Source organism: Molothrus ater, chromosome 1, assembly GCF_012460135.2.
Source record: "Molothrus ater isolate BHLD 08-10-18 breed brown headed cowbird chromosome 1, BPBGC_Mater_1.1, whole genome shotgun sequence".
Taxonomy (NCBI): domain Eukaryota; kingdom Metazoa; phylum Chordata; class Aves; order Passeriformes; family Icteridae; genus Molothrus; species Molothrus ater.
This window is the reverse complement of record NC_050478.2, coordinates 101,801,342-101,825,891: the sequence shown is the minus strand read 5'-3', so window position 1 is coordinate 101,825,891 and position 24,550 is coordinate 101,801,342. Positions and strand designations below refer to the sequence as shown.

Genomic DNA, 24,550 nt, shown 5'->3' with positions numbered 1-24,550 from the left:
CAGCTTGCTTGGGGCAGCTGCTGGGAAGTGGAGGATTTATATGGTATTACCCAAGTAAGGAGTGGTGATCCAGTAAGTTGGCTCATGCAGTGAGTTGGCTCAAATATGTCCAAGGAGTTTCTAGTTCATTCTGTCCTGTTACTAGCGGATAATGTACTAGGAAAACATTTATTTAGGTTTCATCAGTAAAGTGCTGTGACAATTTTGAACTAGTAGGGAAGAATTTGTGAAAAAGATAAATATCAGGTACAGTGACTTCAGTGGATAATAAGAAGGTAAAAACAACATTTAATACCTGAACAAAGTGTGTCTGACCAAAAATGTTTGGAATGTGTAACTGGGTCCTTAGTGTTTTTTATTATTAGCTGTGCATTAAAAAAGCACAGAAAACATCTCTTTTTCTTATCTAATGATGAATTCCACATATACCTCAGAGATCTGCAAATTCAAAGCCACAAGATCACAGCATTTAGAGCAATCAGTTCACTACCTACAAGCAGTATTTCCTTTGATAACTAATTAAGGTGTGTTTAAATAGAGAACATGATTTGGTATTTTTTTCCTTGTCTAGTTCCTGTGATGCTCAGTAAGCAAAAGTACAGATAATGAAGATGTCCTAGTTTCTTCCAGAAGCAGCTTGGTGTAGGATCCTGACTAAGAAATAGCAACTAATCATTTAATAACACATAATTTTATAATAATAATGAAAAAGTGCTGGCCAGATGCTAAAACAGTAATAATATAAATCAGTACATACAGTGAATTGTTAATGTGTATTAATAGTAATGTAATATTTAGCAGAGTTTAAAAGGAAGTGTTTATAGTATTTATAGAGCAAGTGTTGTATTTTAAATAAGCTAATTTAGTATTGTTTTCTACAGAAATAGGAAATAGTGCAGAATAAAATAATGCAACTATTCTGATATAATACTAATAATTGAAGAATGTGATGTAAGTCACTTCATCTATCCTGGTGTGCCCATAATTGTTAATAGCTTGCTGTCTATTCATTTGTTGTAAGTCCTAGGGAGGTAGGCAGAAATACAGACCTTATGCAATCAATGCAAAGAGAAAATTTCTTTGAAAGAAGGATGATGATCCTTGGTGGTACACATTAATTTATGATATGACCTTGTAGGTGATCCCTGCCTTGCTTGATGCAGGCTCTGTGTTCCCTGGAGGAAGCAGGGAATGGTTCATGATTGGTGCCAGCTGCAGCGCGACCGGAGTGCAGCGCTGGGGCAGACCCTGTGTGCAGGTGCACAGATGCCCCATTTTGCCTGCTGGAGGCTATGCTTTTTCATAGATAGGGATAATCCCACCCTTCAGTGCAGTGGAAGGGTCAGCTTCCCAAACAGCAGGAGCAGATTCCTCATATCCACTCTGCCATCTTTATTCTCTTTCTCACCCACAAGGAACAGAGCTTTTTTAGACTGGCTATTCTGGTCTCTGGAGGCACACAAGGAAAGCAAGGGATGAGTGATGGCTGTTTGCATGAGGTGGGAAGGGCCAGATGGTTCCTGGAGAGGAAGAAAGAGGAGCGGGTGCTGGGTGGTAAGGTTTGACATTCCAAATCAGAATGCAGGTTTGGACCAAACTGAAATTTATTTTAAGGAGAATAAATTTAGTTTCGTGTTCGTTGTTTTGTACATTTCTTAGCAGTGACTAATTCTTGAGTCAATTCCAATAGTTATGTATAGATAAAATGTATTTTTGTACATTTTCGTCCTCTCTAGTATGAAAATTTCACAGGTTTCTGTTATCTAGGTGAAGGCAGCTCATGAAGTTTTCTTCCTGTTTCACAGTTCAGTAGGATCTCTGGGCTTTTCCTGTCACTAAAGGACAAGACATCTGGCAGAAAGGAGCTCTTGGAACTGATCATAGAACTCTACTACCAGAGCTTGAAGAATGACTTTTGAAAACACAATATATGATGATAATTCTTAACTTGACACTAGTAGAAAAAGGATATCACAGTGGCAAAAATTGCAGCTTCTCTTTCTCATAAAAAAATAAGTTAGAAAATTTCAAGGGTATTACTTTCTTTAAAATCATATCTAACTTGTAAAATAGGACTTACACCTATGAGCTTGAAGCTATAATTTAATGTTTATCCTCTAATGGCTTTTGTGAAGTTTAACATTTATCTTACCCTGGTGATGAAGCTTGTTGCTACTTTAACATTTCTAGCCTGCCCTGTTGTATTTTGTAAATACAAGGATCAGCAGTCAGGTGCAGAATTTTTCTGGATGTTGCCATGAAAAGAAATTTTCAGTGAGTTTTATTAGCATGAATTAAATTGAGTGCTGAATGTAAATTCTAGTGCTAAACATGCCAGCAATTAAACTCTCTCATTTCATGGTAGTAGTAGTGGTTTTCTGCCATGAATACTATGGAAGTTCATAATTCTCTGGTATTGTTTTCCTATATCCAGTATACTGCTTTCACATACTTAATACTGAGTGTGTTAATGTAGTGTATAATTACTGATAAAAGGTAATTAAGTTGACAGATATTTTACTGTATTTGTACTGCTCCAGTAGATTTTAATATTGTGAACCAAATGCTGTATATAAAAGTGTAATGCTAATCTGTAAAGAACCCAAAATACCTTTTGTTTTTTAACTGGATTCAAAGAAAAAAGTAATTTCCTTTTCTACATTTCAGTTGTGGTGGCTTAAAAGGAGATACCATTCCTTTAAGATAGCCTAAGGAGCTTTTTATATTTTATGGGATATTTTTAATTGATTGAATGGACTAAAACCTTGGGGGCAAAAATACCAAGTGATTGAACAGATTTACCCAGAAACTCCTTGGATTATTTCAGTCCAGTGGTTTTAGCTTTTCTTGTTCTTTAGGTGTTTTAATCTTGACAAATTCTCTATGTTTTCTACATGCTGGCCACTTGTTAATTCTAGATGCAGAGATCTTTCACAGGTCATGCTTCTAAAGATTTCATTCTGAAATTTGGGGTTGCAGTTCTCCAAAATTCATGCAGTTTGCACCACTGGGGAGCAGATGCCTTTTAAGCAGTCAGGTTTTGAAACATTGTTGGAGGAAACAAATTTCAGCTTTCCAGGTGAAAGAGGAAGTGATGAACCTGTGGAGTTCTTTGCTGCTACAGTATATTAGTGTGACTGATATACCAGGATGTATATTTAAATGCATGTTCCTTCACAAAGATAAATAAGAGCTAATTTTCTGGCAATGGCTTTCAAAATGTATCTTTGAATATGCCAGAACCTGTATACAACCCCAAAAAGCAGTGGAGAAGGCACATCAGTTTTACCTATGTCATTAATTTTGTGTGCTGCAATTTTATGATATTTTATTTGGTCTATGATCAAATTTCTTTGCAGTTTTCTGTGCTTCTTTTGGTTGCTCATTTTTGATAAATCCTTTAGTAAGTAAGTTTTAATGTCACTTCAGTCAAACTTCAAACACATCTAAAAGACACACAAACATGTAAAAGAAGTTTGCAGTTGGTGTGCATCATTAGAACAGTCAGTTTTGGTGAATGTTTTGACAGGTAGGTTTATTACATTTGGTGGGTTTTAGTACTTATGTGCAAGGATTTCACCACTCTTAAAACTGCCTTACACTGATGGAGGCAGTTTATCTTCTTTTGAGGGAGGGATAGGACAAAGGCTGTCTTTGGTCTTATGTGTTTTCAGACTTCCATTAAACTATCTGCTCTAATTTTAATTAAAGCAGCATGACTTATGTTTAGACAAGGCAACACAACAGATTTGGAAAGGCAATCAGATCTTCTTTGGTCCTGTGCTATCAAATACCAGACCATTCCTCCATCTCTGAAGCATACAGTATTTTTAATGTTGTATTTGTGTTATTATTCAGTTAATTTTTATTATTTTGGACAAGTAGGTTGAAAACATCAATCATTGAATTTCTTAAGGTATGGAGGTTTTTTGTGGTATTCTCAACATGTAGGATTGCTGAAAATTGCTGCAGTAGATGCGACAGACTGAGCTAAATGAAACCTGTTTTAGAAAGTATATGTGAATTTAATTTTAAATTCTAAGGATATTTATACATTTTTCTAGAAGGCAGGTGTTTCATGTAAGTTTTCTTCTAAGGCTGACTAAATTGGCATAGAAGACAAGGCAAATAGTGTGAACTTGTGGGTCTTGCTGCTGTCCCACTAACTGGCATTTTAATGGATGGCAGATTCCTGCTTTCTCTGCAGAGACCAAGAGCTGCCCCATGGTGGGTGGTGCCACACCTTGCCTTGTATGTATTTCTGAATGCTTTCTGTGTTCACATGCGTGACTTTTTGCAACATCTCAGCCCTGGAGGTGGTGATGTTAATCATAATTAATAATCTGCTGAGCTTGTAAATATTTAAATTGACTTTCCCCTTGGGTATTGAGTGAATCTGGGGCAGACACGGAAAGCAGAACTTGTTAATCCCATCTCTACATATGGCACTGAAAAAAATAGCTAAAAATTCAGAAATTTGCTGAAAGGCTAAATCCTTCATGTGGTGTTGATGAAGAGCTGTCACTGGCATTAATGGGAATACGTCTGGGAAGAAGAGATGGTATAGCCCTACTCTTGTATGGAAATGTAACATACCATGCTAATTTTTCTTTTTTTTTTATATATCACATGAGTTTGAAAGACATTGACATCTATTCCCGCAGGTTCCTGCTGCAGACATAACATGGATCAGCAAAACAATTATTTTGTTGGCATGTCTCAAAACAGATCTCAAAATAAAACAAGCTACATCAGAAAAAAACCTTTTGGTGGGTAGAACTATATCTACAATAAGGCTGTGCTGGGAGCACAGAAATGTTACACGTCGATCCATTATTGTTAAGTTGGGAAAACGTTTGTGTGCAGCCCAGTCTGTGCTTGATTCTACTCAAATTGGACTTAATAAAGCAACCAGTGAAGGCTGACTTTCAGGTCAATAGCCACTGATGTTAGCTTGATAATAAACAGGACTTTTAAGCCAAAGCAAAGGTGATAGACATAGATATCAAATAATCACTAAGAATAATCAGCTGATAGAAACAGTTATTAAATAATCACTAAAAATAAACTGTTTCTGGATCAAAGTCTTCTTTTACTTTTCCTTTCTGCTGTTATGGTAGAATGGGTTTTATCTCAACCACCATAGTTCCATTTAATATTCACTAGAAACTGAACATGTTTTGCCATTGTTGCCTTGGAACATGCAGGGTTTTAAACATGAAAAGAATCATACATGGAAATTTTTAATCTGTGTCCTGTATCACACTATGAAGAGATCCAAGCAAAGCTGTTCTTTGCTTCCTCTTCTGCTACGGAGTTGTCAGTTCAAGTGATGTCAGTTGTCAGTTCAAGTGATGTCCTGTAATTGATAGATCTTTTCATCTATGCTCAATAGATGGTGGCAAAAATGCAATGTAAATGCATGTTCAAGCCCTAAAGGTTTGTGTGTCACTAATAAACTTTCAGAAATGGCTTCTTTCTGGGTATGATAAGGCCACAGAATTGAATATTCTTTGCCTTTGGTAAGGATTGTTTGTACTGCCTTCCCAGTTAAAGGATTATGAAGTGACTTCTGCAAAGTTAATGCTGTTTGAAAATTCTATGAATAAAATAACGATCACAATTCACCCAATTCAGTGAAGAAGCATGGTGCTTCTAATTGATTTTTTTTCTGTATCCAGTCTGAAAGATGATATTTGAATACTGGATTAAAAAGCCACACTGTCTGGACTCAGCATGCAGCTCTCCGTGCAGCACCCATGCTCTGCCGTTCCCTCTACGTGTTAAGCAGGTTTATGGAGTGTGGCAAGGCTCTCTGTGGCACTCTGTGTTTGGGGGTGGCAGCAGGTGGCTCTAGGAGGACAAACCAGCAGACACCCCAGTGAAGTGATGTTGGTAGAGGGGCACACACCAGCCCTGGTTTCGCGGTACTTGGCACGGGTACAAAAGGTGATGGTGCTGCAGCAGCAGGGGCACCTGCCTGCACGTGTCAGCTGAACGTGTTCCCAAGAGTCCCGCAGAGCTCGAGCTCCACTGCTGGCAGGAGCCTCACAGTGCCTTACTGCCTCTCCACTGCTGCTGTTGGGTTTGCCAGGTGAATTACTGCTGTTACAGGGCATTATAGTGTGCATTTCTGGTGTGTGGGCATTCCCAGATTTGCTGCCACTGTTAAATCCAAAGCAAAGAGTCTTTGGTAATTGCTGTTTACCCTTGCATTTCTAGTATTTTAGCATGTGTTAGCTGAGACACTTTTAAAAAATCCCCACAGAACACAAAAATATAGTTTTTATAGGCCTAGTTGTTTTTTGCTGGGTTTGGAACTGAGTGTGTAGAGCTCTGGCCTCTCTGGAAGACTAGATTCTGTTCTGTGTTGTTTGATCTGTCACGGGTAGTCTGCAGATGCTGTTGAAAGAACAGCAGAAGTGCTTAAAACTCCTGTAAAATATTTTATGCCAAATCCATTGGTTTTTCTTTTGCTTAATTTTGCATTTTTTACTCTGAATAGCATTTGCTTTTTAAACGTCATTTGTAGTACATTCAGCTCAACCAGTCATGGGTTTAGGATGTTTGGTTTTTTCCCCTGACTCCACTAAATTGACAGCTGTTCTCAAGCTGGCTGCATTCAGGTACTGGAGTGTGACTGAGCAATGCTGTAGTTTAAATCTCTGATCAGAGGAATTTGTCATTAAATAGATCCAGCCCAGGAACTGATTAAAGTATAACAATTAGTATTAATTTGCAAAATCATAATCTCTGTACAACTTGCTGCAGACCTTTGGGGACTAGACTGCTCTTTGAAGGGCTTGTCAGAAAATGTGAATTGTAAAAAGACTTGGATACAGTTCCAAGGGCAGACAAAACCCATGGTGATGCTGTTTATAGTGTTTAAGAAAGTAAACTGCACACCTTTTGTTGTATTTTCCTGCCTTCCTTTGTTAAGTACTAAAAGTAAAACTTTCTGTTCTCTTGGTTGTTCAAGTGGGAATTTGGAGAGGCGGATAAGAGAGAAGGGGCAGGGTTGTCACACCAGGAATAATTCTAAAGCCAGTCTAAACAATAGTGGGTATTAGATATGTTGCACAGTGTGGCAGTTTTCAGAAGTATAGGAGGGTTCAATATGTTAGCAGGACAGTTGTAGTATTCAATTCAACTCTCAGCAATTCAGCTCTTATCAAAAGCTACCAAATTTTAATTTGGGCTGAAAAGTTTTGTATCAGAGTCTGGTACTTCAGTTTTATTTTCTTTTTAAAAAGCACTAACTACATTCCTCAAACTGTTTCTGAGAATTCAACTAGCAAGAAAATATCTCTTTTCTGTAATAATGAATATTTTGTAATGAATATTTTGCTAATCAGGCAAATCTTTTTAGTGCTATTTGTAATTTAGAGGGGGAACCTGTATTTGGCTGGAGAAGACCTCCCAGATTGCCTTGCTTATGTGTGGCCCATAATTTGCAGAAGTTTTAATGAGAACTGAGTGTGGGAGAAATAGAAGGTGGTGAGGGAAACCTGGGAAACAGCAAGCAGCCAAGAGGTGAGGTTAGATGAGACACTGGGTGTGGAGAACAGGAATGGTGAAACTGGTGTTGCACAGGTCCAGGTTGTGAACACCTGCTTGGTGAGGAAAAGATTGTGAGATAGACAAGGTGCAGTCCTGATTGTGGAGGAGCTGCACTGCAGGAAAGGGGACAAGGAAGCAAATGGAGATAATCTGGGGAAGAGTGTGACTAAACCATGAGTGAGAAACTAATGTACCAGGCTTGAGTACTGTTACTGGAGGTATTGGATTACTTTGTGCTGACAAGACCATGGGAACCAAGAACAGGATTTGCTGGGGTTAAAAAAAGAAAATCCTGAACAGTGGAGTAGCACATTGCCAAGAAGTTTGGAGAATGAGAGATTATTCTCAGGGTGGGCAGTAGCAGTTGCAGTGCAGGTGGCCGATTAGTCAAGATACTCCTGCAGAAGTCTGGTCTGGGTGCAGTGCCTGTGTGCCTTGTGGTGCAGAGTTCAGGCCTTCTGCTTGTTACTTGAGAAAGCTGCCATGCAAAGCAATTAAACAGCTTGTTACCTGGACAGTTATTTGCAAGAATGCCTCTTAAATATTTGGTTGTTATCATAATGTAGAACACTGCTTTGAAACTGCTTCCATGGCCATTGGTTCAGCTGAGGAAAGACATGGGAGGACTTGCTCTGATATCCCTGAAGGATGGAATGAGCCACATGGTGGGGAGGGCAGGGGGAGCCACCTGTGGGGCACAGTTTGTGTACCCTCTGTGTAGGGCTTTGGTTATTACCCTGTAACAAAGATCTGTGCCCAGACTTTCCTTGTAGACTACTTGCTTTGGAGAGGTAGTGGGATACCTGCCTCTTCTGGGAAGTGGGATGTTACAGTAAAATAGGAGTGTGACAGTATAGCCAGTGCTGGAGGCAGCACCATGGGACAGGGGCTTTTCCTAGGCAGTTCTGGTCCATCTCTTTCCAATGCGCTCTCTCCTGGAACAAAGCATTCAACCATCCATCCCCTTCCAGGGATCCCATTTTTGTTTTTTCCAAAATGTGTCTTGGAAGCAGCCTGTGAATTGCATCCTGATGGATGCAGAATTTTGTAGGCTAGGGGCTGTAATACTGTTTTCCCTGAAGTGAACCAAACTGGAAAGCATGTGCTTCCACATATCTGGAGATTTTATCTTCATGCAATTGCAAGACTTTATCATAATGGGATTGGAAACCTTATTTTCGATATTTCTAAAATGTCTATGGTATTATTTAATTATTTATTTTAAGGCTGGCTCCATACTGATTAGATTATTAAAGAGCTGGAATACCCTCAGTAAAAAGGAGTATTCTGGATACAGCTGCATATTCTAAATGTGAGCTGGCTCCTCCAAGAGCCCACTCAGATGTGGATGTGGTCTGTTGCTCACTGATTGTTGAGAGCTAAGTAGTTTTGTCTGTTTGTATATCACTCCTGAGCTGGAATGGACTCTCAGAGCAGAACTTGAAATGCCTTGGATGGTGCTGCAGCTGCCAGACTTTATCCATCTACAGGTAAATGAGAGACCACACAAAAGCTAGTTTTGTTACTTTTAGGGGTGATCTGATGCTGGCATTATTTGAAAAATGTACGGCTTGCTCCTGTGTGACTTCAAATATATGATTATACACCCTCCTTTGAAGTAAATTTTCCAACATTCTCATGGCATCACGTACCCTGTAAACTAATCTGAGGTTGAGGAGCTGAATTCTGCTAAACAATTTGTATTTTATTCTTTTTATCAAAAAAATTCTGTGAAGTCCCTTCTTGAGGCTTTAATTTTTGCCAATTATGAAGAGTGCATGACTCACAGGGGAGTTACTTAATGCTGTGTTTGTGTGATTACTTGTGACTTGTGAAATTTTAAACTTGCTTTGCCTGTCTACATGAAGTACTTCCTTATTCCTTCTCCTTTTATGGCTGTGTTACCTTATTAAAGAAAGGAAAAGGCACTGATTTTATACCTGGCCACTGCTTATTAAATGAAAGACTGAAATGCTGCCATACAGTCAAATGTCAGGATTACATCAGAGGCCATCTAAGAAGTGTTCAAATGAAAACAGAGATTTGTATTAAGCTTTTCAGTGTGTTGTAAAAAATGCAGTAGATACAGAACTTAGATGTGATACAGACCTTGTATAGTCTTGGTAAATAAATTCTAATTGGATCTTCTCATCTTATTCCAGAGCCTCAACAGTTATATGAGTACCACTCATGGTTTCTGAAGTGTTTTGACATACTTAGCCCACAAGTGATAGTTTTTATTCTTCTTATGGTTCATTGCTTTCCAAAATGGAGCTGTGTTTGTTACTAGGATATTTTTGTCCAAAATTGGTGTGCCTCACTTCTGCAAGAATCAGGTCCTTCACACATATGCAGATATTTGGAAGGTCTGTGGTGATGAGTGAGGGACTGCTGTGCTCTCTGTCTTACTTTTGGATAATTATGGTGGAGCAGGTACTGGTAGCTGAGTGAATGTCCTCACTCTGCCTCCATCCTTTGATTAGTGATTTCTTGGGACTATTTTCAGTGTAACACCCAGGTATTCAGAAGGTGTCTGTTTGTGGCAAAATGGAATGACCAGAGGACACCCACTGTGCTTCAGATGTGGTCTTGCATAATACTTGTTGCAGAAAAAATCCACATCCTTCATTCCACCCAGAAGCTTTACAAAATAACATCTGTGCATGCAATCACCTGCTCTAATTTGCTTCTGCTGTTGCAATTGGTACAAAGCACAAAGTCACAGTACAGACTCAGTGCAAAACAGAAATAATGGAGCCTTCTGTAGTGAATGAAAGAGCTGAATTTGGTCTTTCAGACTATGTTTCTTTTTCTTTTTCTGTGTTCATACCAACTTAGATGATACACTGTTAAAAATGAGATCTATTAAAGCTGGCTGTCATGTCTCTCTGTCTTCCCTTTTTTATTTTTTTTCTAAATCTCATCTTTACTTACTAAATATGCAGCTTAGACTGATTTTTTTTAGGAAAGAGTTTGGTTATTTTCAAAAATGAGACTTGAAAAACCACATTATTTTGCCTGTGCAGGCATCTTTCTTCCTTTCCCCGACCTACTTTCCTGTGCTTAGTCTATGGTCTAGAAAGATGGTGATGGCATGATGGAGGAGATTTTGTTTCAATGATGTACCTTCTTTCCATGTTTAAAATCTCCTGTAATTTAGTCTTTCCTTGGGGGATGGAGGAGAGGTCACAATTCTGCCCATGTTCAGTGAAGGCTTCTATTTGACATTCAGTTATTCTGAAGGACTGACTCAGTGTTGAGCAGGAAGGTGGTTCAAGAAACAGCATTTTGGGAGTACTGAAAAAAGTAGCTAGGTCTGAGAAGGTGCCAGAACTGCGAGAAGCTCTCTGATCCTGTCATGTACAGCATTTGTGGCTCCTGTGGAAGGAGTCAAATGTCAAGTGAAGGAGAAGTGGTGGGAGTCAAGAAGCCCACTGTTGGCAGGTAGGTAAGAAAGGACTTCTTGTGGTACTGGGGAGAGACTGAGAGCCAGTGGGAGAAATGGGGACAAGGTGAAAAGATGAGGTAACAGAAAACAGCAGCAGAGAACATTCAGGAGGAAGTGGGGATTGGCAACTAATCAGGTAGAAGAAACAGAGGAAGAAGGGAGAGAATTTTATCTGCAAGGAAGTGGTGTGCAGCAGGAAAGTAGGAACTGCACAAATGAAAAACAAGATGAAGGGAAAGTTGGAAGCTGAGCTTGAGTCACAGAGACCAAAGCAGATGAAGATCAGATTGTCTATGATACATTGAAGGTGAAACAGAGTGGTAAGTCTAGACGAGAGCTATGGGAGTGCTGACACTTGATGGTAAAGAAATCAAAGTTTTAAGTTATAAATACTAAGAAATAACTGAAATCTGAGGAGATGTAGCTGTGTGTGCAGTATGATAAAACAGAGGTGCCCAAAGACAGGGATTGCACTCCTGTCATGGTGGTTCTACCACTTCTCTGTTTTTCATTGCTAGTGCTTGTTGAGCTTTTCCACAAGCCAGCTCAGCAAGCAGCAGAAGCCTGTTGGAGCAGCTAGGAACTTGAATCATCTCACAAAGAGGAAACTGCTGCAATTGGAGGCAGAGGAGAGTTAATGGAGGAGTAGTGTGACCTTCCTCGTATGGCAGCAGTGAGTTACTGAATCCCCTGACACATGAGAACTGCACAGGTGAAGAGAAGCAGTTTGAGGGGAGGGACCTGCTGCAGAGGGGAGGCAGGACTGAGGCAGTAACAGACTGGGAAGAAAAAGTCTGAGAGGGAGAAACTGTCAGAAGAGCAAGCCTGTTAGAAATGTTCCTTCTCAAAATGCCTAGAAGGTCCATGGTTTTTTCAGTCTTTTATTGCTGTCAGAAGAAAATGGTAAAAGCCAAAGGAAATGTAAAGATTTATATGGCAGTAGAACATTAACATCCATTAGTAAAGTGGAAGAGGTTTTTTCAGTAGGCTTAAAAGCTCTCTTCTGCTGATAGGTCTTGATATAATTTGAGCATCATAAAATTTCTCCCTTATTTAAAGGCCTAGGCAATGTTACATATAGGAAAGTAATGCTTTCTTGAAGCTGTAAAATAAAAAAATAAGAAACATAAGTACAGTCTTAATTTATTGCATTGGCAAATACACCCCATTGTCTTAATTTTTAGCCAGTGCCTCTGCTTTAGCTAGAATAAGGAATGAACAGTATTAAATAAAGATTTCATTAATATTTTCTCATTGTAATTCTGTGTCTTACTGTGCCCTATTCAAATTCTGATCTGAGTAACTGGTAATTTCCATAAGCACTGTGAGTGATCTCTTGTAGGGAGATACTGTTGCATACATACTCTAAAATTTCACTCTGATCTGCATACAGAGAGCTGAAAGATGAGAATTAAAAAAAAAAAAATTAAAATTCCAACCCCAAAAAAGTGAACAAATCACCCTCCCCAAAACCCACTTAGCTGGACTCATCTGTAAGTATTAACTGGGCAGAATACAACACCATGTCGTATTTTTTCTGTATGCTACCAATCTGTAAATAAATGCCCTGGAGTTGAGTGATACTGCTGAAGAGTGTTGTGGAATGTGTCCTTTGTGACCATTTAGACACAAGGGGCCAAATCCAGCCAAGTGGACTCCAGAGGTGCGCTGTCCCATACAGGATATCCATTCTGTGGAATTTCTGAAATTTATCTGTACTAGGAAGAGATTTTGCTTATGAGTGTCACTGCTGAGAATTTATGCATTGGCTTCCTTTAGCAATTTTTGTATAAACTTTTATTTGGCCATAACTCCCTAGCAAACAATGTACCAGCATCTGGGTGCAGATGACCTGATCCAGCCTGTTCAGAGGGGAAATTGTTGTATACCAGAAAAGCATAATCATTATTTTTTTACCTTCTTTAATTTGCAGCAGCATAATTAAAAGATGGATTTGCTTTAGCTGTATTTATTTTATTTTCCCCCTTATTGCAACAGGCTAGGTGAGTTCTTATTTGCATCTATAAAATATGCTTGGGAAAGAAGAAAATGATCTTTGCCTTAAGGGCAGTGCTCACAAACACTCTGAGCTTCCAGGCAAATCTATTTGATGTCCAAAAAAATTAAAGTTAGGAAACTAATTTGTAGTAAATACTACCAATCAGTATGCAAGCTGCCTATGAATTTTGTAAGAATTATTTCAACAATTAAAATAGTCAGATACTTAATATATATGTTTTATATATCATAGAGTAGAAATGGCTAAAATGTCAGATCTCATGTTAATATGGCTCAGGAGTTAATGCACAAATTCTGCAAGCACTGAGCTGAAGACCTGATGTTCTGTTACTCTGTCTTGGCAGAAGTTGGAACTCTCGTTGTAGAAGGTATTGCTGTTTATGATTTCAGGGTAAAGCTCTAAACCAAGTGTTCTGAAACCCATTGCTTAAAATTGTGTGGGTTTTCTTTTTGTTTTCTTCTGATGCAGGTGTGATGGACAGGTAGCAGAAGATTTCACTTTGCTCTCTGGGTATCAGAATGACCGAGTGCTTCCTGCCTCCCACGAGCAGCCCCAGTGAACACCGGCGGGTAGAACACAGTGGGGGACTCGCTCGTACTCCCAGCTCTGAAGAGATCAGTCCTACAAAATTCCCCGGATTGTACCGCACCGGTGAGCCCTCACCACCTCACGACAGCTTACATGAGCCTCCCGATATAGTGTCTGATGATGAAAAGGAGCATGGGAAGAAGAAAGGAAAATTTAAGAAAAAAGAAAAAAGAAGTGAGTAGACAACTTCTCTTTTTAATTCAATGCTTTCAAGTTCTCTTTCCTTTTTTCTCTCTCAAAATTGCTAAGTATTCCCAGTGGGTTCTTTTAAATTTGTTTCAATGTGGAGGAAGTTAATTTAGTCTGCTACAAGCAGACTTTGTGCAGCACCTGTTTCTCTTGCAAAAAAACTCCATACCTTAATTTTCTTTTGTTGTGCGATACAGGTGCCAAGCATGTGCCCAGAATTACTAATAAATGCATTTATCCAAAACCTTTCATGATGCATTGGTAAATTCTGGCATGGAGTGGTTCTTCACGTTCTAAGTGGAGGTTTTCAAACGTGTTTCCAAATATATCCATTTTTAATCATAGCTGAGGTGCCAGCTAGAATAAAACTGTATGTCTGATCTGAATTGTACACTTGTGCATTTGGAAGAAACAGTTTCAACAGCTGTAGCCCTTTTCCCATGTGTCCCCCTTCTTCTGTGTTTGCCTTATTCAGTGTACCATCCCACGTTTTCATGTGCACACTGCACCATTATTCGAGCAGTCATAAAATCTCTGTTGTTTTTTTTCTCTAGCTTCTCAGTTTAGTCTGGTCATGCAGTTTCCTCCAGCAGTGCCAAAGTATTATTGCAGAGGTCAAAAATGTGGAAACCAACACTGAGATCTGAATTTTCCAGAACTCACTGAGCAAAGGTTAGAAGAAGGTAACCCTTTGACTATAGAATCCTTTGTCAGTGTATCAGTATCCAGAGTGGAAATTTCTTAAATGCTTACCCGTCCTCCAGAACAACAGAACTATTACTTCCCACCTTTATATTTGTGCAGAAAATTTTCAAAGCATGAAATAGTTTTTATTCAAGAAAGTTTTTTTACATATTCTGAAAGAATAAGGCACTTGGAAATACTAAGCTGATAGTGAGCACTTTCAATACCAGAATTACACTTCCTGTCCAAGTCTCTGAAACCTAAATATCACAGCCCAAGTGCTAGTACTTTGTAAGTGATATTTGTTTTAGCAAAATTTCAGAATGTCTGAATCTCTGATACAGTGTATCCTGCTACTTCTTACATGTGGAATTTGGAAGATCAGAAACAGTGAGACAGTATTCTGTTAGAATTAATATGATGACTATTTGTAATATGCATGCACATATTTAAATAATCACTCCTTAAGAATCTGCTGTCACTGCACTGCTTTTAATCAAACCAGTTTCCTGGAATGCAGGAATTGTTTCTACCACAGTTAAGAAGGGCTATGGCTATTTTAACTAAAAACTGTGTGCCTAAAGAATACTGTAACTCAAAGATGCATCCTCAAGTTAAAACCAACAGTTGAAATTCCTACAGGTTTTTAGAAAAGTGATTCATTAGTGATTTTCTGTAATGTAAACCATATTGACCTAATACAGATTACTGGATTGGCATTGAAAATTCGGTATTGATTGGATAGGTCTAAATTCAGGCTATCAGTAGTTGCTTTTTTTGCTATCCAGCTTTCTGTTAGAGCTCTGTATTGCACACCTCTAAATCTGGAACTGGTAGATGCCAACATTTTTCATCATGTGGATTTCTTTGTATGGAATTCAGGGTGTCTCATGGTGATAGTGTAGCTGAAGGCTGTTGTTTAGGAGGAAAAATGCTACTTCAGCAAATCCACACGGGTCTGTGCACATTGGCACTGCAAGTGTTTTTTTCCACAAGAGATTGCAACACATTTTATAGCTGATTTTATAGCTGATATAAAGCAATCTCTGTTACTTAAAAGAACCTTTAAAGGTATGAAAAAGTCCTCAAAGAACACAAAAATGCAAAATCTGGGAGGAACAAAATAATCTCTTTCAGCACTAATGTAAAGGGCATTCAGCATTCTTGGCCCTAATATATGTCTGTCATATAATTGCCAGTCAGATAGAAGAGTAATTTACATACCAAGCTTTCAGTACATCTCATACACTCCAAAAATAATCAATATTGTAAATATACCCTCAACATAGACTTTACCTGTCTAAATTGCAAGTGTTCTGTGCAGTTGCTTATCATGGTAGATTTTAAGAGTTTTCCTTCCAGATTTGGCCTTTGTTATTCCTCCCATCCTTTCGATTCTTCATTTTATTTCACCTTTTCAATTTTGTTGTGTGTCTTCAGATTGTTTCTTTTCATTTTTTCTGGTTACCTGCTTTGGTTTTGAGTAGTGCACAACCTGCCACGATGATGCTGTTTGGGATATAAACAAATATAACTGAACGTGTCAGTGAAAAAAAGACAAGTTAACATTACATTATGACAGAGTGAGTGTTTATTGAACTTGCAATATTAGTGAATTAATGACAAAGTCATTCTAACACCTGAAACTGTATCTGCATTTAATCCCACAAAATCTTGAGCTATTTTGATAATACTCTAAATGTAAACTTCAGAAGTGCTTGAAGAGCAGCAGGGAAGGTTAAATACCCCAAAGTTACTCAGTTTGGTTTTTCAGGTAAATAATTTCTGCAAGAGTAATGTATTCTTAGCTTCATTATTATCACCTATATAAAAAAGCATTTTTGTGTGCTAGCAAAATATCCTTTTCCATATCTTTGTACATAGATATAGTTATTTAATGATTTCATTTTTTCATGTTAGTGTCAGTAACCTAATGATACACAGCAATTATTCTGGGGGAAAAGTGCTAAAAATGTTTTGGAGGTAATAGAAAATTCAATTTAATACTGTTTTTTTTGTGGAATATCAGCTACTGGAAAAATGTTTCAGCCACTAGTTTTTATTCTCCCCTCTCTTTTGATAGACTGGGTGTTGGTTGGCTGTAGAGTGAGTTAGATTAGGAGATTTACTAGGGATTAAAAGGAATTTTCTTTTTACTGGCATAGTTTTAAATCAGATCTGTTCCCTGACTCAAACAGAACTTGTCCTGTTACAGCAGGAGTGCAAAAGTGGATCTGTGTTAAGCAGCAATGGATTATGTGAAACAGCAACCACTGTAATTGATTTTTGAAAATGTTTAACCACTTGTCACTAATCACATGTTGATAAAGCCATAAAATATGCAGTTCCTTGCAGAAGAAAAATGTTATGGGAAAACACCTCTGAAGAAGCTCTTCTTCCCATTAGAATTTCTGTAGATAAAGAGTCTGTATGGAGTAGATCTTACTCTGCTTATTCATTTTACTTCTGAAGATTGATGCTGATGGGCAGAATGGGTTCAATATACAGCTAGGATTTTTTTTGTTTACAAGAAACTGGATTTTCTTTGTACAATTCTCAAGAAAATGGAGAATTATTTGAATTGTACTAAATTATACGTGAAAGGTTAGTAGGATCATTGATATGAACTCTTCTGAAAATTTCAGGGAATATTTTTGAAAGACAGATCCTTGATGTGCTGGACAGGGCTCCTCTGTGTTCCTTTAGAATGTAGATGACTGAAACCAAACCACTGCTATTGCAAACAAAACATTTTTACTGTCCAATGTGTGGAGAAGCTCTGAATACAGTTTTCAGATCTGCAGACTAAAAGGTTATTCTTACACCTGATAAAGATTAGAGGCTCTTCATATCAGGGTTTATCTTTGGGATAAATAGGGTGCGTTGCTACATCCTGTTCTGCTGACAAATCACTGTATATTTCTATGTACCACTGTGTGTTTAATTAGCAAAGCACCATTTGCAGATAGTTTAAAAGTCTGCCTTTCAATGCCAGTGATTATTTTAAATCAAAATAAAGTAAGACAAATTTCTTACTTCAGCTTCATTTGCTCTGCTGGCACGGTGCTGCAGAGTAATTTGCATGCAGAATTTGTTTGGCAGTGCTGTGGTGACATCAGTGAATCAAGTGAATATTAAAGACAAACTGATCTAATTGAAAGTTGGATAGTGAGTGTTGGTAGTGTCTGTAAGGTGGAAGTTTCTGTTGATAATAAAAATGCATCTTGTGGGCAAGGAGAGGAGGTAGAAGCCATCTATTCAAGCTCATTGTGCATTTGTGTGTCTTAGTTTTACTCAGAAATGCTGTACTTAGAAATGCTGTACAATCTGATGACAGTCCCTCTGACAAACTGACATTAGGTAACTCATGCTTGCACTGCACTTCAGTCATATTTGACCTACTAATTCTTTCATATGTAAAAGCCATCCATGTTTTCTTTCAATTAATTAATTACAGATCCTGCAGATTTCCCTGGGGAGCCAAATCAGCTGTAGAGTTGTAATTTACTTTAAAAAACCCATCAGAGACCCAATGGACAAAATGTCTCTTGCAGTAGGTTTGCAAAGTGGTAGATCTGAATAATGCCACCCTTGGAGTTAACAATAAATACTACAGCATGACTTTGGTGCTTTGTTATGAGAACACAGAAGTATTCCCAAGTATGCAGACTGATAGAGACACTGAACTTGCTGCATGACAAAGATTATAAGCCTGTAAACTAGATTTTTCCAGAGTAACACTGGAATTTATTGTTGTTGTTGTTCTTAATAATAATAATAATAATAATAATAATAATAATAATAATAATAATAATAATAATAATAATAATAATAATAATAATAATAATAATAGGGTTTTTTATAATTCTCAGTAAGATAAGGGAACTTCAAGCATTACATTACATGTAACGTAACTTGAAGCATTGCATTTAAAATAACTGCAATGAAGGCATGCTTATGGAAGGAAAGTCTAACAAAAGGAACTGGCAGATTATGCTGTGTCATTATGCTGGTGAAATTGGAGTATTTATTACATTAGTACTGTTCTCATATAGATGGAGGAAAATGTCAGTGGCATAGAGTGATGGGAAAATGGGTACTATTAGTCCTGGAAGTCTTGAGGAAACAGTGGACAGAAATACCAGTTTACTATACTGTAGGTAATACTCTTTCCATATTTAAAACTACCTGATTTTTCAAGCACTTTTGGTAATTTTTCTTCTATATAAACTTTTGTTGTGTATATTTCAGTAAATTGCATCACTGGTGAAAGAGGTACAGCAATTTTATAACCAAAAGTATAGTAAAGAAAATCAGGCTATTCTTGAGAGACATGCAAATCCTCTCTTGGGATATTCTGTGTGAATCTGTATTAGTTTATGTTTCTAAGCTTTGTTGACTTATGTTACTGAGATAAATTTTAAAAGGCTGGGTTTGTATTTAACTTGCTCTTTGATGTCTTCTCGTGAATTCAAGAAATACCAGATTCAGTAATGTTCTCTTGCTGGTGTTACATTACCACAGACCTAGGAAGGCTCTGGGGCTTGTGTTGCAGAGTGCAGTGTTGGGATGTGTAAGCAGTGCTCTGTTGGTGGCACCAACCTCCCAGCCTGTGTTCCAGTGCTGGCACTTCCTGGTGTGCATGTGGGACCCCCACGCTGTGTGACTGGGAGCTGTCACAGCTACCCAGGAGGAAGCACTGAGGGCAGACTGTTCCAGGCTCTCTCTGGGGGACACCTGGCTCTCTGTTTGGAATTTACATCTCTGAAGTTCATCTTGAACCTTGGTGCCAGCCCCATCTCATTCTCATAAAACACAAGATGTGTCCTCCTGCTTTGTCCTGTAGCTGGTGGATCTGCAGTTGCTTCTGTACCAGAGTGAGATTTGAATCCTTGCCCCTTTCTGGGTTTAGTTTACAAAAATCAGTAAGTGACATAGTCAGTAAGCAGGGAGGGGAAGTCCTGGCTGCTGGTTGGCCTTCAGTTAACGTTTGCATTTTTATGTTAAAATCCACTTGGACAGGAACAGTTCTACAGTCTTTTTCAGTCTTCTAGGAAAGTGTGTGTTTGGTAGTCCTAGGGAAGAGTATCAGCTGCAAAGACTGAGCTGATTCAACAATTGCAATTATCTTATGGTAGTTCCATGCTTTAATAAAATTCTTATATTTGTTTGACTATGACAAGCTATCTTCTACCAGTCAAGGAGGCTTCAAAATAAAGACAGTTCTTTTATATGCTGAAAAAATGCTGAGAAACTCTGCAGTCTGGTATAGTTCAGAATTGGAAGGAGGAAAGACTAAATGCCCCCTGGTTCTTCTGCAGATATTCCACTTGGAAAAAATTATAGCTGATAGCCTCATGCGAGATATGCTCGAATATTATCAAGAGGGTAATTTTCCTCTGCCCAAAACTATTCAGGCAGCAGGAGCACTTGGCTGTCAGTGCTGCCTCACTCGAGCAGAGGCTCTGCCTGTAGGCAGTGGAAGAGCCTCAAAGGGCTCCTAATGGGGGCTTGCTGCCCACTGCCTTGGGGACCTGGCTAGTGCAGATGGCGTGTCCAATGTCACCATTGTTGACCAGGTTTCAGGCTTACTTTTCTTACATGGGGTTCTGTATATGTAAAATTAAAATTAGTGGGCTTGAAAGTTGTGTTGGATTGCATGTTGCTGCGTTCGTTTGTGGGTTGTTTTTTTTTTTTTTGTTGGTGTGTTTGTTGGGGTTTTTTTGTAATCCACCTTTAAAGACTTTTGTGTTCTTGCCTGAAGGTGAGGCAGGGCCAGCTGCAGAGGCGTAGCGACTTAAAAGCACCCGGTGCATGTTTTAGACAGCACTTGGATGTTTGCTGCTGGAGTGGTGTGCTCAGCCCAGGGACTTGTTTGAATCTCTCCCATGTGCTTTTTAAGGCAAATCTGCACTTTCATGGGCAGGTATTGTTCTAGTGTTACTGGAATTGTGTTATTCATCTAGTGAAAAGTAAGTGCTAGTGCTTTTTTGGTTTATGTTTGGAGTGGGATTTTTGGATTTTATTTGAGACTGAAACTTTATTAACTTCATACTTGTCTTTAAATTCATAATATTTTGGAAAAGGATTGGGACTTTAGGTGGCTGGAGTTTAGTTTGTTGTTAATTGAAATTTGTTAGACTTCTATGTATGCAGTCAATGATCCTTAACAGCAACTCTTATACTGTTGATTGCAGGAACATAGAGAAGTTGCCAGACAGTTGTTTTTATTTTGCATTTCCTTGACTATTAGATGGGAATCTAGCCCATAAGATGGACATAGCCATTATGAGTAAGTACATAAAGTATTCATTGTTTAGATCGTTCAGGAGCTCTGTGGCTTATCTTTGATGTAATTATACAACTTGATTTAATCCTTATCCACTCAAGTGTCTAACGAAAGAAAACCTTCCGAGGAGTCAGACAGGCACTGTTTTTTAATTCTTGTTGCTTCTTCCCTCTCCTCCTTACATGCAACTTCTTGTTGTTGCTGTCTGGAAAGTAAACAGACTCACAGCTGTCCCCTTCCCTTCTCCTGCTTTGCCCAACAGCGGAAGGCTACGCTGCGTTTCAAGAGGACAGTTCCGGTGACGAAGCTGAAAGTCCTTCCAAGTTGAAGCGCTCCAAGGGAATACATGTCTTCAAGAAACCCAGCTTTTCCAAAAAGAAGGAGAAGGATTTTAAAATAAAAGAGAAACCCAAAGATGAAAAACACAAGGAAGAAAAACATAAGGAAGACAAACACAAAGAGAAAAAGTCAAAAGACTTAACTGCAGCAGATGTTGTAAAACAGTGGAAAGAGAAGAAGAAAAAGAAAAAGCCAATTCAAGAGACAGAGATACCTCAAGTGGATGTTCCAAGTCACAGACCCGTGTTTGGCATTCCTTTGTCTGACGCAGTAGACAGGACCATGATGTACGATGGCATCCGCCTGCCAGCAGTTTTCCGTGAATGTATAGATTACGTAGAGAAGTATGGCATGAAATGTGAAGGCATCTACAGAGTTTCAGGTACTCTGGGCACACTGACATCCAGGTTCCTAAGGTCTTTACTTGCAAATTTCTTATTATTTTATCACTTCCAACATCTAGGCACACTGTTTATAGCTCCATTAATTATCCAGAAGGTAATCAGGTTAGCCAAAGTTTAGCAGACTTGTAGGTCTGAAGTACCAGAAAAAATTGGTAATGTGGTGGTACTACTTAATGCCAGTAAAAACACACCTATTTTGGCTTTTGTCATGGGATGGTAGCAATGAATAACATGTGTTAGTATATTGTATTTTTTCTTCTGCTTTAGAAATATAATGGTAGCTGATAGCAAAAGCAAAGATGAGCTATAACCATTTCATTGCTTATGCTTCCCACTAAGTTGCTTTTTCCATTTAGTCCCATTGTATATTTTTTTCTTGAAAACTTCTTTTCTCTCAGCAAATTTGCTTATAAGCAGAAAACGCACGTTTCACTAAGGTTAGCAACAGCAGCTAATTAAGTGTGGTAGTTGTGTAACACCAGCTTACATAAGTGAAACCTCAGTTTAAGTCACATTGGACAAAACAGTCCCTTTCTTTGTGAGCTGCACCAGAAATGCAGCTCCTGTAAGTACTTCTGTGGCTACATTGGAAGGGACCGAGAACAAGGCAAGGAAAGGAATTTCAGGAAAAGCATGTTCAATCAAGTTACCCTTCACTGTAAACCAGTAATGAAATGATTTTAAAGGCTTCACTAGCTATCTTCTTGCTGTCCATCTGCATGGTGTTTGGTGGGCATGCAGAAATACTGCAGCACCTTAAGCAGTTGCTAGTGACACGTTTTGGTTGCTTGATTTTTTTACACACGATGTGTTGGGAGTTTTCACAGGTGTGCTTTCCTTAATTTCTGCTGTGTTCTTTGTACATGTTCTCCAGTGCAACAGCTCCCTCTTGTGCGTGTAGCATTGTTTAAATTGAGAGCTCAGAGAGAGCATTGCCGTGCCTTAGTGGCCTGCAGCTGTTGTGATGGCTCATTTTGGCCGTGAAACTGAGCATGTTTTCCTGGCATTTTCCAGGGGCTGAGTGTGCCCAGTTGTGCTCATTGAGTATGAGCCAAGCCAGGGTTGTGCACCAAGTTGGTATAACTCGAGTGGGTGTTTGAGCTGCAAGAATGAAATTTCCCCAAGCTTAGGAAGATCGGAATGTCACTGAGTTATACAAACACCTTGTAGAAAATCTTGGCTGGGTTGAATAATTGTGAACACACTTTTAATCATGTGGTGCCTCAAATCAAGGATCCTGTGTGAGATTCCTCTGCTGAGGAGGGCCAGCTGGAAATGTGGAAACTAAAAAGTGTGGGGTTTGTTTTGACAAAGGAAAGCTGCTATAGGTAGAGCTTGTTACACAGCATCTGAACTAAAAACATATTTGCTGCCTGGGTTAGGGATGGGTAACTGAACAGCCAGAAGGAAGCTTAATGCAAATACACAATTGATCTCGAGTTCCCCAGCCTTTCCTCACCCTATTTTGTGTTCCTTGATGAAAGGGAATGCTGGTACCAGTTCTGATTCAGAGCTCTGTCAGTGCTTTGGTTTTGCTTCATAGGAGTAGTCAGTGCTTTTAGAACCAGTGACCATGTAATTTTGAGTCACGATTTTCACTTTGTTACATGTGTATAACTTTTAGAAGGTGCTTCTCAATTATCTGAAATTGTAAGGAGAGGTGAAATAAAGGCATCTCCAAAAACAAAAGTTTAAATATAACTGTTAGACATTTACAGTCAAATTTTCTCTTAATTCTTGATCTAACTATTTCAAGGAATAAAATCAAAAGTTGACGAGCTGAAGGCAGCCTATGATCGCGAGGAATCTCCAAACCTGGAGGAATATGAGCCCAACACAGTCGCCAGCTTGCTCAAACAGTACCTACGGGAACTGCCCGAAAATCTGCTTACCAAAGAGCTCATGCCCCGCTTTGAAGATGCTTGTGGAAAGAGCACAGAAGCTGAGAAAGTTCAGGAGTGCCAGAAGCTGCTCAAAGAGCTGCCAGAGTGTAACCATCTCCTGATTTCATGGCTGATTGTGCATATGGACCATGTTATTGCAAAGGAACTAGAAACAAAAATGAACATCCAGAATATTTCTATAGTGCTCAGCCCTACTGTTCAGGTACGTGCTCCACACTGCAAGGCTTAGAGCAGAACTGCAGCCCAAGAAAGATTTCTTTGTAGGAATTCTTTTGCAGGTGGGAATTGGGTATTGTCTGATACAGTGTAGCTAATTTACAGCTCCTCTTTATGCCTCAGGAACCTGAAATGCTGGGAAAGGGGGAACAAAAGACTTTCTGCATGTGGGCTTGCATACTGTGGGTCTGATATTTGGGTTATTATCAGAGTATTACAAAGACTGCTGTCTTTCAATTCTGTTATGAGAAGTCATTTAATGTTGATTTTGCTCAGTAATTCATACAGCTACACAATTTCTGTGTGGTTTTGATTCAGCGATAGTTTAGTTAAGATATTGTTGCTTAATTTTAATATGAACCCTGTCCTGCACGTAGATCTTCCTGATGCAGTAGTGACTTAGGTAAAATGGCTTTGTTGTCTGCAGCCAAATGGCTGGGGAATAACAACTGACTTGGTTTTCCAGTAAGATTTTGTGGTTTCTGGATTGCTTGATTCCTTAATAGACATCTTGGAAATATTTAATTAAACACAGCTCAGAATTAGTCCTGTGCATGATGAAAATGTGGCATTACTGGGTGTGGATCTTCTAGAGCAAACACCACAAGTTAGAAAAGCCTGACTTTATAATTAGAGTCCAGGTGGAGGCCCAGTAGCAGAAGGGCCAGCTGTTATTCCAGGCTTTTTTGCTATGCCAGAAACCTCTCTAGCTAGGAAAAGAAGTTACAATTAGGGTAAAACAATGCAGGCCCAATCATGTTTTGTTGGTAACTAGATCTTAGCAATTGAAGTGCAGGTAATGACACAACTCTAATATTTGTTTCAGGATAATTTTTTAAATGTCAGTGGAAGATAAAGTATCAAAATAAATATACTTGCTTCTGTCTCAGGTTAAAACAAGGAATATAG

General features: G+C 38.8%; 1 protein-coding gene across 1 annotated transcript in view; it reads left to right on the top strand.

The window, feature by feature from the left end:
* Nucleotides 1-24,550, top strand: part of RALBP1 (ralA binding protein 1) — a 32,948-nt gene that overhangs the window by 3,069 nt on the left and 5,329 nt on the right. The window contains exons 2-4 of the mRNA XM_036406317.2: nt 13,497-13,790; nt 21,041-21,499; nt 23,278-23,627. Of these exons, the coding sequence (XP_036262210.1) occupies nt 13,547-13,790; nt 21,041-21,499; nt 23,278-23,627 (1,053 nt within the window). The 5' untranslated portion in view covers nt 13,497-13,546. The remainder of the gene's footprint in view (nt 1-13,496; nt 13,791-21,040; nt 21,500-23,277; nt 23,628-24,550) is intronic.